Here is a 13,317-nt window from a genome sequence, read left to right as displayed (position 1 = left end):
TGCTCAACTATCGTCTCCAAACCAACTCAGACTTGCATGATTGATGCAGGACAGTGCCCCACCACACACTGCAGGTGAAACCATCGATTTGCTCCACTGACTGTTTGAAAATGGTGTCATCAGCTCGGGCACAGCACATAAGTGGGCACCCACAGTCCGGATTTGAATCCATTGGATTTTTTATTTTGGGGTGCTGCCAAAGGTCAGGTTTACGCCAACAAATCTCAGACCCTGGCTGTCCTGAAGCAGGAGGTCGAGGACTACCGTCACGCTACCACTCCAGCCAGCCACTTGCAGACAAGTTGTAGAGAATTTCACAGTCAGGATTAAAGCCTGTTTGAATAAAGGCAGAGCACACCTAAAATATCAATTACAAGTGATTTGAAAATGGCATCGTGTATGTTTTCCATCAATGTATCACTGAACTTGCTACCTTTTGGAATTTTTCCACAATAAAATGTACAAATAGTCCACTTTTTTTGAAACACTGTACACACATGAAGGTGAGACCTGGGAGGGCTCTGTTCCACCTTCTGAAACAAACAAACAAACAAACACACACACACACACACACACACACACACACACACACACACACACACACACACACACACACACACACACACACACACACACACACACACACACACACACACACATACAATCTAACCTATAGTTTGAACTCGCTATACCGTAGGCCCCACGTCCATTTCTTGATACGTTGTTTGTAGCTCTAATTTTTATTCATTGACCAGATATGAGTGTATTTCATTTGAATCCGTTTGTCTATTTGTTATTTGCGAAAATCGAAGATTTAAAAAGTATATTGGTTGGTCTTGTGCATTATTTTGTCTGTCTGTCTGTCTGTCGCTTACAGGTCACAATTTTCAACCGATCTTCACGAAACTTCACCAAATAGTGGAGTTTGTCATAAGCAAGAAGCCGATTGTTTTTGGGGTCAAAAGGTCAATATGCCAACACATGCAAAAGGTCACAAACTTTGTCACATTTCTAAAATCCTCAATTTTCATCCGATTGACTCGAAATTTAAAGAGGATTTTCATATCTGGTCACTGAATTCAACCACAGAGTATTTTTGAGGTCATCATAGGCCAACAACTTATTTTAGGGATTTCGCAAGTATCGTGCTATGCACAACATTCTAATTTGTTTGTCCACACAGAATAAATATGATTTTCTCTGGAACCAACAGTGTTACGGATTCGTCACTTCCGCTGTTGTGGCTTTCACCTACTTGACATGTTTCTGATATTATGTATTATTATTATTCTCAAAAGGTTTATTATTCAGGAACAGCTATCTGAAGTTAAAAAGGTTAACGTAAAATGATACAGGAAACCGAACCGGAAGAAAAAGGAGGGAGAGGAAGAAGCGGCGCAAGCAAATGCCGGAGAAGATGCGTGACGTCAGCGCTCCGTAACGAGCAAGGTCTACTGACAGTCACGAGGGGAGTTTGAGTTCAATGAAAGGCCATCCGGCTATAGGAATTATCGCTGGAGGAGAGAAGTCTGCGTAGTCAGATTTGGGTGCTGTGATTCCGACGAATCCTCGCCTCGGCTCAAGCAGGAGCCGTCGACCATTTTTAACCCCGCGCTTTGGACACCTATGAAGGTTTTGGTTCGTGTCGTCTTCACCCCAACATCCTAGCGTCTGTCGGGGATGTGTGTGTGCGACCGCTTCGTCTCCAATTACGTTGCGGTTTGCTGAGTGAGCGGTGAAGGTGCGCCTCTGGAGGGCGCCTTTGTACAGTTTGGCGGGGCGAACTCCAAGGCCAACTGTATGCGCTTCGGATATCGACTGGCGAGCGAGATTCGGGCTTCGACCAGATTTCGTTCTATCGACCGCTGGAGCGAATCACATTCGTCTTGGAAAAAGTTAGACATTGAGGAGTGTCCTTTCACTCGCTGGCAGCGCAGTGAGTTACCTGACTTTATAAGATATATATATAGAGTGCACTCTTAATGGCCATCTGTTGTACCGTTATTCCTGTGCGTGATTTCTAATACAATTTTGTTCATTTGTAATCATTGGTGTGGTTTCACTATTGTTTTCAACTCAGGGTAACATATTTTTCTTCCGGGGCTCCTCTCGGGGTTCAGAGGTTACCGAGACCAGGAGATTGTAGAGGACTCCGTAACAGAAATTGTGGGCTCGTCCAATTGACTCCAATTGACAATTGACAATTGGGTCTTCGTCCGGGATATAAAATTCCTTAAATTTAGTCCGAGAAAGAATTCCCGAGCATTCCTAAATTTTCCAATTTTGGAAATTTATTGGCATTCCCAAATTTTTCAAAAAACAAAAAATATATATTTTGTTTTTTTTTTGAAATTTCTTGTGTGAAGGTTAACAGGTGTTAATGGATAGTCACCATGGAGTTTGACGCAGATAAGTTTACAGCGACCCCTAGTGAGGCACAGTTCCGAGCGTTACTAAAATCAGAACTCTTGATATTGGGCAAACATTTTAGCTTCGAGGTCCAAGCTAAAATGAAGAAAACAGAGATGCAGATAGTGGTGATACAATCTATGGTGGAACGAGGAACATGGAGAGAGGTAGCCTTGGATTGGTTACCAGAAGAACAAGAAAATGTGGAGCTCCAGAAAGTGGAGATGCAATTGAAGAGCCAAGAAAGGATCAAAGCAGAGGAAAGGAGAGTTGCAACAGAACTCCAGAAAAGGTTAAAAGTACAGGAAAGAGAACTCCAGGAAAGGTTAGAAGAGAAAAAAGCAGAGGAAAGGAGAGTTGAAAGAGAAGTCCAGGAAAGGTTAGAAAAGGAAAAAGCAGAGGAAAGGAGAGCTGCAAGAGAACTCGAGGAAAGGTTTGAAGACAAAAAAGCAGAGGAAAGGAGAGCTGCAAGGGAACTCGAAGAAAGAACAGAAAAGGAGCAAGCAGATGAAAGGAGAGCTACAAGGGAACTCGAAGCAGAGGAGAGAAAAGCCGAAAGGGAGTTAAAGGACCGTGAAATGGCGTGACAGCAGGAAATTAAAGTCAAGGAGCTGGAGGTAATGAGGGAACGGGGAGAGGTACCATCCATGCTGACTGGTTCGACACCTAGCCAGAACACCTGGGATGTTGGCAGACATGTTAGGATGCTTCCACTCTTCAATGAAAAGGCGGCAGCCAAGTTTTTTTACACTTTGAGAAAGTGGCTCGAATGCTAAAATGGACGGAGGAGTCCTGGACCATATTAGTGCAAAGTGTTCTGGTGGGTAAAGCTCAAGATATTTATTCGGCTTTACCGATTGACCAATGTGCAGATTATGAGATAGTGAAGAAAACCATTCTCAAAGCCTATGAATTGGTCCCTGAAGCTTACCGGCAAAAATTCCGGAACGCCAGGAAGAGGGAGAGTGAGACCCATGTGCAGTTTGCCAGAATGCAAGAAACCATGTTTGATCGGTGGTGTGATTCAAAAGGAGTTGGGAAAGACTTCAAACTACTGCGACAATTGATCCTGGTGGAGGAATTCCAACAGTGTGTCCACGAGGACATTAAAGTTCATCTGGAGGAAAGGAAAGTACCAAAGCTGTATGAGGCAGCAGCCATGGCTGATGACTATGCCTTAACCCACAGGATGGGGTTCCACAAACCTAACTTCTCGCCTAGACCTAGCCAGGGGAGCTATGGTACATCAGGGGCGGAGAACGAAAATTCATGGGGGTGGCCTCGAGATGAATATGAGGACCACTCTGATACCACGACTTCTAGGAATCCGAAGACAGCAGTACCAAGGCAGACTTACCCTCCGGGGGGCTCGAGGCAAACCACGAGGTTCTCCTCCGGGCCTACTTGCGCTTTTTGCCATAAACCTGGACACTTGATGTCCCACTGTTATGCTCTGGGAAAGGAAAATCAGGAGCGGAGTTCGACTAGTACAACTCCGAATGCAATGGCAAATGTGAGAAATCGTCCTTAAAAGGGTTATCAACCATTTATTTCAGAGGGGTTTGTGTCCTTGGATGGAGACTCGACTAACCAGAAACCGGTTAGGGTCTTGAGGGACACAGGAGCACATCTGTCTTTGATGCTTGAAGGCATTTTTCCATTGTCAGAGGAGACGGCAACTGGTGATAGTGTTCGTTGACAGGGGATTGGTGGCTGTGTTAGAGCTCCACTGCAGGTCATCCATTTGGAGTCTGATTAGGTGTCAGGACCGGTCACCGTAGGTTTACAAGCCACTCTTCCTGTAGAGGGAGTATCTTTTGTTATCGGGAATGATTTGGCCGGTGGTCAAGTTCCTGGTGACCCAATGTTTGTTGAAAAGCCGAGGAGGAAGTACCCTGAAACTAAGTGTCAGCACACACAAGTCAGGGATGGAGGCAATATTGGCAAGCTTTTTGTAGGGGGACTGAACTTCAAAACCAAGGAAGATATTCTGGAGTCTGCCTTCAGCAAATATGGACCGCTTTTGGAAGTGCTGCTGATAAAGGACAGGGAGACACAAAAGTCAAGAGGGTTTGGCTTTGTCACGTTTGAAAACTCAAAGGACGCCAGAGATGCAGAAAAGGATCTGAATAGCAAGGAGTTGGAGGGTCGGACCATAACAGTAGGGAAGGCATTTCATAGGTGTCGTGGGGGCTACAGAAGAGGACAACAGAGTCGTAGTTTTGGTGGTGTCCGCAATCGATATTATTATGGAGGCTCCCAGAGTTACGGCAGCTCCCGAAGGAAGGATTATCAGAGTAGTGGCCGAGAAGGAGACTGCTATTCATGTGACTACAGTGACAAGCGGTTCCACCGTAATTATTATGAAAGTCCGGAAAAGTTGAAGCACTAAATGCTGCGAAGCCGCCGAGCCAAGATTCCTACACGGATTAACCGTGAACTCCACGTTCCTAAAGGCGTCCATGTAGTGAACTTTCCTGCACGGACTAACCGTGAACTCCACGTTCCTAAAGGCGTCCATGTAGTGAATACTTCCAGGCCTCACCACCGCACCACCATGGAACCTGGCTTTCAGCTCGGCCTCCCGGGGAAAAGTGGTAGGCTTGCTTGACTTTGGATATTGATCACAGCCCCTTAACCTTCATTCAAAAAATGAAAAATAAAAATCAGAGGTTGATGAGATGGAGTTTGGCTTTGCAGGAGTTCAACTTGGAAATTGAACATGTAAAGGGCAGGGACAATGTCGTTGCTGATGCTTTGTCCAGAGTGAATTAACTTTAGAAATATCTGTGGGTTGTGTGAAATATTGTTGCTTTATTTTTGAGATGTTGATAATTGTTGCTCATGGGAATTGGTGATTTGGGTTGTGAGTTTATTTTTGTTTGTTCAAAGAGTTTGCATGCAAAGAAAGTTTTCGCTGTGTTCAAACTTTCTTTCTTGAGGGGGGGAAGTGTTACGGATTCGTCACTTCCGCTGTTGTGGTTTTCACCCACTTGACATGTTTCTGATATTATGTATTATTATTATTCTCAAAAGGTTTATTATTCAGGAACAGCTATCTAAAGTTTAAAAGGTTAACGTAAAATGATACAGGAAACCGAACCGGAAGAAAAATGAGGAAGAGGAAGAAGCGGCGCGAGCAAAGTCGGAGAAGACGCCTGACGTCAGCGCTCCATAACGAGCAAGGTCTACCGACAGTTGCGAGGGGAGTTTGAGTTCCTTGAAAGGACATCTGGCGATAGGAATTATCGCTGGAGGGGAGAAGTCTGCATAGTCAGATTTGGGCGCTGTGATTCCGATGAATCCTCGCCTCGTCGCATCGGCTCAAGCAGGAGCCGTCGGCCATTTTGAACCCCGCGCTTCGGACACCTATGAAGGTTTTGGTTCGTGTCATCTTCACCCCAACATCCTACTGCCTGTCGGGGATGTGTGTGTGCGACCACTTTGTCTCCAATTACGTTGCGGTTTGCTGAGTGAGCGGTGAAGTTGCGCCTCTGGAGGGCGCCTTTGTATAGTTTGGCGGGGCGAACTCCAAGGCCAACTGTACGCGCTTCGGATATCGACTGGAGAGCGAGATTCGGGCTTCGACCGGATTTCGGTCTATCGCCCGCTGGAGCGAATCACATTCGCCTTGGAAAAAGTTATAGAGACATTGAGGAGTGTCCTTTCACTCGCTGGAAGCGCAGTGAGTTACCTGACTTTATAAGATATTGTTGCGGATCTCGGGTTATGGCACTCCCGTTACCGAGGGGGGGGGGGGGGTTAATCACCTCGTCTATTAAGCTGGCCATCCGAGTCCTTAGAAGATATCGCGCTTCTTCCGTTCGGAAGCAGTGCGATACTCCTGCCCGAGCCACGGACAAGATGGAATATTGCCGAGCGGTTTAGCAATCCGAAGCTCAAGCCGTTTAGCGGCAGTCTAAGCCTGATTCTACGCGGTTCCTGTATCGTGCCACCGGTATTCAATTGGGAAAAGACTAAAGCGACCGGATGAGAGGAAAACCCAAAGAATAAGGAACACAGAATTTATTATACAATACTCAAGAGGAAACGAAAGGCAAGAATATACAAAAGAGGGAAATAAAAGGACATAGGGCAACCATATACACTCTTATATTATCACTCCCAGGAGAGAACAAACACACTTACACGAAAAGGTGGTGGTGGTGGGAAGGAAGAGAAGGGTCCGGGCAGGTGGTAGGTAGGCGTCGATGGTAGGCAGTGAGGTCCGGCTCCGCCCTCGTGCTCCGGTCCACGCTCCGGGTGATCACTCGTACCGCGGCAATGAGCGGCCGGCAGCTTCGCGTGGCATTTAATGTGAGCGGACAATTATATCGCGGAGGGGGAAGACTGGGATGCGGCGTACGTAATAAATTGACCCTTAGCCTTCGGCCAGTTGTGCGCCTCCAATGGTTCGTGACAACGGCAAGCAGGGACTCTTTCACCACTCTCGGGTCTTCCGCGTCTGCCGTCCTCTCCCGTATCACTCATCTCCCAAAGTAGTCCCACACGCCCGCATATATTGGCCGATCGCGTATTAAACCGCTTGCCTTTTTGGATACGCCCATCGGTGAGCTGCCTCGGCCCTCATTGGTCGTGAGGGCTCACCGGTCCGCCCCTTGATGGTGCGTTGGAGGGCCACGCCTCATTCCTGGCGCTCCTCCCTTCTTCTCCAACTCTGCCACGTGGCTTATGGCAGCTTGCAGGATAGAAGACCACTCGCACTGATGTTGAAAGGAACTTTGGGGCCTACTCGTATTTAATTAATACAACGTAGATTCAACTATTGGAAACAGATCCTTAACTAGAACACATACTAATGAAATAACTAAAGAAGAGCCGATGGTGTTCTACGTGTTGCAGTATGACCTAACTAAGGTGCGACCTTTGACCTTTACACAAAAGTGGGAATATTTACAGGGGATTATTTATGAGGGATTATTACAAATATTTACAAAGTGGAGGGCTCTAAAAACCGCAACACAGCACCCTCATTTCCTCCAGGGCCGTCCCGGCCCGAACGAACTTTAACTTAGTGTGACACTCAGGTGTGGTAACCCTCTACTATTAACTTCACCCTGAGTGTGACATTTTAAAAACAACTAAGTATGTCCCGCCTGCTGCATTGCATTCTATCTAACTGACTCACGCCCACAGAATAACCGAATCACGGAATTGTCTTCAAAACTAAACATTGACGGTGGGGAGCATTATTTACAAAGACACTACTTGGTATTTACACGCGAACCCAGGACCTGTCCTTTTGGGAGACAAACGAAGAACTTTTGAAAAGAGGAAAGGCATACACTGCACTGCACCGATACCACCAGCACCAATAAGCACCAATATGCAAAAAAAGCACCAAAGCACCAATATGCACAAAAAGCACCATCCGGTGCACAGTCATACATTTCCAGAATAATCAGCAAATGACTTGCAACGTCTTCTCTGCTGGGCCGATGTTCTTGGCTGCTGGGTCGATGTTCCTGATGACTTCTTGCTTGCTGCCTAGTTGGTAATAAAAGGGCACAAAACACGTCCACTTTTTTAAATTATGGCCAGCAGGGGCCAACTAAGGGTGGTCCACCTGCATGGCTTAGGTGCCACCTCAACCGTGGTCCGCAAGCAAGATCTCCCTGGCCACAATGGCCGGTCCCCAGCAGAGGTGCCAGGCCCCAAAACGTGGGGTCCATGAGTGTGGTGCTCGGCCACAGACCTGTGGTCCATATGGTGCTAGGCCGCAAGATGTGCGGTCCATAAGTGGGGTACCGGTCCAGGCAGGCAGCAGCGAGGGCGCGGGCACACAACTGCAACACCTGCACACTTTCCCCTCGGCACACAAAGACCACGGTCCATGAGTGGGGAAGGAAGACAAAGCAGGTTTAGCGGGGTGCAAGGGCGCAAGAGTACACATCAACACAAGGTAATGCAGAGGTGAGGTGCGCAGGAGAGCGAGCCGAGAAAGCTCGTCCCTACCGTACGTCCCCCCCGTCGCCTAATCTACCCTTTGCCCTTACCCCGTATTTACACAATTTACAAATTCGTCGCTAACATCCTGTCTTCCCCATATCTCCCCTAATCCAAATTCATCATTGATCCCTCTAAACCCAAATTTGCCATTAATCAATTCCCCATCAATCCCTCCTAAGGAGGAAGAGATGGAATCACAAGCACAATGTCACCCCCACGTCATGATGCGTCTTACATACCAGACACTTGCACAAACTGGTGGTGCGGAGTCCTGTCACCTTGGCGAGTGGATGCAGATGGTGCGAAGAGACTTTCAATCCTAACTACCTTCTAAATGACTTTAACACACTTTACACTACCTGGGGTCTTTCCCTGCAAAACCATTGGCCATTTTACACTATGTGGTTCTAAAAACCAATTCCCATTGACCAAACTGTGGTGCTCACCAATTTGGGGTCTCACTCCCCCGATTATTCACCCTGTGCCCTCGCACAATTTCAGGGCGCTCCCAGCAGGTCAGCTCAGCTGCACACCTCCGCCACTGCAGTTGTCTCCCGAGCTTACCTGCTCCTTACCCTAACCTACCTGGGGAAGGCCCTCTGGCGCTCTCACCCCCTACCGCCCTCTCTGGCGCCGGGCTACCCGGGTCCGCCCTCCGGATCCTCGGGCCCCATTGAACACTACTGGCTCCCAGAGCCTACCTGCGGCCTCATCTGGCCGACAGACTAACAGTGGCGGGGTGCCCATTCAATCACACTCACTAACAGGCCACACGCCCAGCCAATTTACTCCACGAATGCACCCAACACAACACTTCTGTGCAACTACTTGCACCACAGATGCCAATATCCAACCACAATTTACCTACTCCCTCTACCTACTTTTAAACTACCCTCCCCGGGTACTCGTGGAGGGGTCAATCTTCCCCCATCCACTCTTCCGCACCATGCACTCCACTCCACATATTCCACACTACTCACTCCACACCATCCATTCCATACTCCATTTGTTCCATACCAATCATTCCATATAACCATTCTTCATTCACCTGTATTGCACTTGCACACCTGGTGCCCACACACCTGGTGGCACTTGCACCCTCCTTTCCTCCAGGCGCATTCACTCAATCAAAGCAATGACACACATCTCTCACGAGCATTGCCTCACTTCATCACCCTCACCACAAACACATAGCATCATCTAAGCTGACTACTCCCTTCTGATACTCGTGCTCCCGGTCTTCCCTTACACTAAGCACTCCCTCGTCGTTATCATCCATACTAATCTACCTACGTCCCCTACTACAGGTATCAATGTCGCTACTTAAATCTAATGTCCCCGATGGTCACTCTAGATCCCTAACAATAACCAAGCCCTCCCTGGCTAGGTTTTCACCGCCATACCCCATAAATCCTATTGCTCATGTGGCCCCAAAGATGTGAGGCGAATGGTAAAACTACCATTCGCCATCACTATCACTGCTACCATCAGTCCATTAAACTACGAGGCTTGGTGCGTCGTTACATCATTAAAGCTCGGCTTCTCAAAGCCGAGCAATGAATACGGGTGGTTTGGTCTCCTGCAGCTTGGGTCCGTCCGGCATTCGGATTCAGGGGAGGAGGTTTACTCGGGCCAAGGTTCAAGGCACCATCCTGGCGTAAGCCCTTGCGCTCCCATGAGCGATGGCCCGGCCTTACCCGGGTGGAGCGCCGCCACCACAAGGGGGCGCCGTTCCGACCCCTCCTACCTCCCCTCGAACCGGGCCACCCGCTTTGCCTGGCAAAGCGCGGACTCGGCCGTGCAGGGCGGGGCGGGGCCCGGCCCGAATCGTGCACGACGCTCCAAGCAGGAGCGACGCGACACCGATCCCCGCCGGCTCCCGCAGCAAAAACCGCCCGGCACGGACCGAGAGCTCGCGTCGGCTATACGTCGGGCTAGACGCTAACCCGGTGAACGTCAATGCTCCCTTTGCATGCTCACATCCATACACGACCCTTTCCTTACTCATACATCTCGGCGCTCCAACGCCTCTCGTACAACCCATACATTCCCTGCACTCTAACACCGCACTCTCTGTTACACACCACTCGCTGTTCGCACACTCCATAACACACCTCTCCCGCGCACCGTCTTGCGCACACTCTCCTGGTACGTACTCCGTACAACTCACGGGTGTGTACTCCCGCATAGACCCACTAAGCGCACACCTACCCAGGGGTGTGCAATCTGTTGCACACCCAATAACGCGCTCCACAACCAACTCAGGTGTGCATCCCCGCACACTCTCTCCATCCATCTCACTCTCCATGTCACAATCACACTCTGTCGTGCATTCATTCTCACTCACTGTGACACACTCACGCTCCGGCGCCATTCGCACACGCGCGCCATTTTTTCTCACACCACTCACAAGGGACCGTTCACAAACGCCCGGGTGCCATCTCAATCCCAAGCGCACGAAAATTCTTTTCGCGACAAACACTTTGCCGAAAAATCTCTTCGCCCCATATACCAACCTACTCACCTTGGCGCTTCTTCTTTCTCCTCGCTCCAACACCTGCAAATCTTTATAAGGATTAAGCACGGCATCATGATGCGAGCACGGACTTTGCACATATTCCATTAATTCCTGCCGCGAGTGCTTTACCTCTAAGTCCGGCGTCTCTTCCAACCCAATTTCCACTATTGCTTCGATTGATTCGATTTCTTTTTCCTTTCCCTCGACGACCGCTGGTTCGAATAAAATTTCCTTTTCTACCTCGGCGGTCGCCGGCTTCCCCATACCCCGGGTCGCGATCTCTGTCCCGGTCCACCCGGCTGTGCCTTGCTCCAACTCGCTTCTCCCGCGCTCCTCGAGTCGCGAACAAATGCGACCCCTCGCCCAACCCGCGGTTAACCTCCTTCCCACACTTTCTTACTTCATGCCGGGCTTGCCCCCTCGCCAGCCCCTCATTAATTTCGTTGGCTTGGGCATTTATGCCCCCTAATCTGCTTCTGAATCCCTCCAATTTTCTTCCTAGCCCCCCAAATTTACTGTCTAATCGCTCCCCCATTCTATCTTCCAAATTACTCAACCCGTCTCTCAATCCCCCGATTTGGTTTCCCATTTGCTCAATTTGGTTTCCCAACCCCATTTCTACGGCTACCTGCAACTGCACAATGAGGTCCTGCATATTCATCCCTCCCATTTGCGCAGCGAGCGCAGCCCCTGCCGCCATGTGCGAGGCGCCGCCAGTTTGCGCTGCCTTGGGCACGTGCGAGGTGCCGCCATTTTGCGCGCCTGCAACCCCCACTACCACACCTTCTTCAACCCCCTCTTTTATTGCTCCCACTTCTTCCCTGGGGTCCTGGGTCGATTCTAACCCCTATTCTATCTCCCCCACCGGCATCCGATCGCCTTGACCATCCATGGCACGATATAAATTGGGTTGTGAAAAATAATTTTGGCCGCTCCTAATTTTGACCAAAATTTTTTAGTTGTTAAAAAAATTTGGTTCGGGTTCAATCCCACTCCTGACACCAATTCTTGCGGATCTCGGGTTACGGCACTCCCGTTACCGAGGGGGGGTTAATCCCCTCGTCTATTAAACTGGCCGTCCGAGTCCTTAGAAGATATCGCGCTCCTTCCGTTCGGAAGCAGGGCGATAATCCTGCCCGAGCCACGGACAAGATGGAATATTGGTGAGCTGTTTAGCAATCCGAAGCTCGAGCTGTTTAGCAATCCGAAGCTCGAGCCGTTTAGCGGCAGTCTAAACCCGATTCTACGCGGTTCCTATATCGTGCCACCGGTATTCAATTGGGAAAAGACTAAAGCGACCGGATGAGAGGAAAACCCAAAGAATAAGAAGGAACACAGAATTTATTATACAATACTCAAGAGGAAACGAAAGGCAAGAATATACAAAAGAGGGAAATAAAAGGACAGAGGGCAACCTTATACACTCTTATATTATCACTCCCAGGACGGAACAAACACACTTACACGAAAAGGTGGTGGTGGTGGGAAGGAAGAGAAGGGTCCGGGCGGGTGGTAGGTAGGCGTCGATGGTAAGCGGTGTGGTCCGCTCCGACCTCGCGCTCCCGTCCACGCTCCGGGTGTCCGTCCACGCTCCGGGTGTTTACTCGTACCGTGGCAACGAGCGGCCGGCAGCTTCGCTTGGCGTTTAACGTGAGCGGGCAATTATATCGCGGGGGGGGGGGGGGGGGGGGGAACTGTTGAAAGGAACTTTGGGGCCTACTCTTATTTAATTAATACAACGCAGCTTCAACTATTGGAAACAGATCCTTAACTAGAACACATACTAATGAAATAACTAAAGAAGAGCCTATGGTGTTCTACGTGTTGCAATATGACCTAACTAGGGTGCGACCTTTGACCTTTACACAAAAGTGGGAATATTTACTGGGGATTATTTATAAGGGATTATTCCAAATATTTACAAAGTGGAGGGTTCTAAAAAACGCAACAATATATATATGTATATATATATATATATATATATATATATATATATATAGATATACAGTGAAACCTTGACTTACGAGTTTAATTCGTTCTGTGACCGAGCTCGTAACTCAATTTGCTCGTTTCTCAAATTAAATTTCCCCATTAAAATGCATTGAAATGCTATTAATCCGTTCCAGCCCGCCAAAAACCACACCAATTTTTTTTTAAATATACAGTATATATAAAAATATCTCGCGCTTTATATTTCACCTGTATGCAGCATACAAGTTGGCAGGATGGCCTGGACTGGAGGTACGCACACTTGACTCTAAACTGTCCAGCCTGGGTTTGAATCCCGACCCAGCTATAACCTGTCATGTCGGTGTTTCACAGGCAGGGTGATTCATCAATGTGTGTACCGCTAAACTGGGCGCCCCGTTTGCGTCCCATTAGTTGTTGGATGTTGAGGATCTCACCGTGTCTTCCACAAA

General features: G+C 48.6%; 1 protein-coding gene across 30 annotated transcripts in view; it reads right to left on the bottom strand.

Annotated features, from left to right (window-relative positions):
• Nucleotides 1-13,317, bottom strand: part of GIGYF2 (GRB10 interacting GYF protein 2) — a 333,184-nt gene that overhangs the window by 260,773 nt on the left and 59,094 nt on the right. Inside the window, exons 1-2 of one of the 30 annotated variants that reach the window (XM_078775769.1) lie at nucleotides 8,126-8,151; nucleotides 7,819-7,917 (exon numbers count right to left, since the gene is read on the bottom strand). The exons of the other annotated variants lie outside the window; for them this stretch is intronic. Of the exons in view, the coding sequence (XP_078631895.1) occupies nucleotides 7,819-7,917; nucleotides 8,126-8,136 (110 nt within the window). The 5' untranslated portion in view covers nucleotides 8,137-8,151. Of the gene's footprint in view, nucleotides 1-7,818; nucleotides 7,918-8,125; nucleotides 8,152-13,317 lie in introns of those variants that run through there. 30 annotated transcript variants of the gene reach the window in all.

The sequence above is a fragment of the Myxine glutinosa genome, chromosome 4, assembly GCF_964187855.1.
Source record: "Myxine glutinosa chromosome 4, kmMyxGlut1.1, whole genome shotgun sequence".
Taxonomy (NCBI): Eukaryota; Metazoa; Chordata; class Myxini; order Myxiniformes; family Myxinidae; genus Myxine; species Myxine glutinosa.
This window is presented reverse-complemented; position numbering and strand designations above follow the sequence as displayed.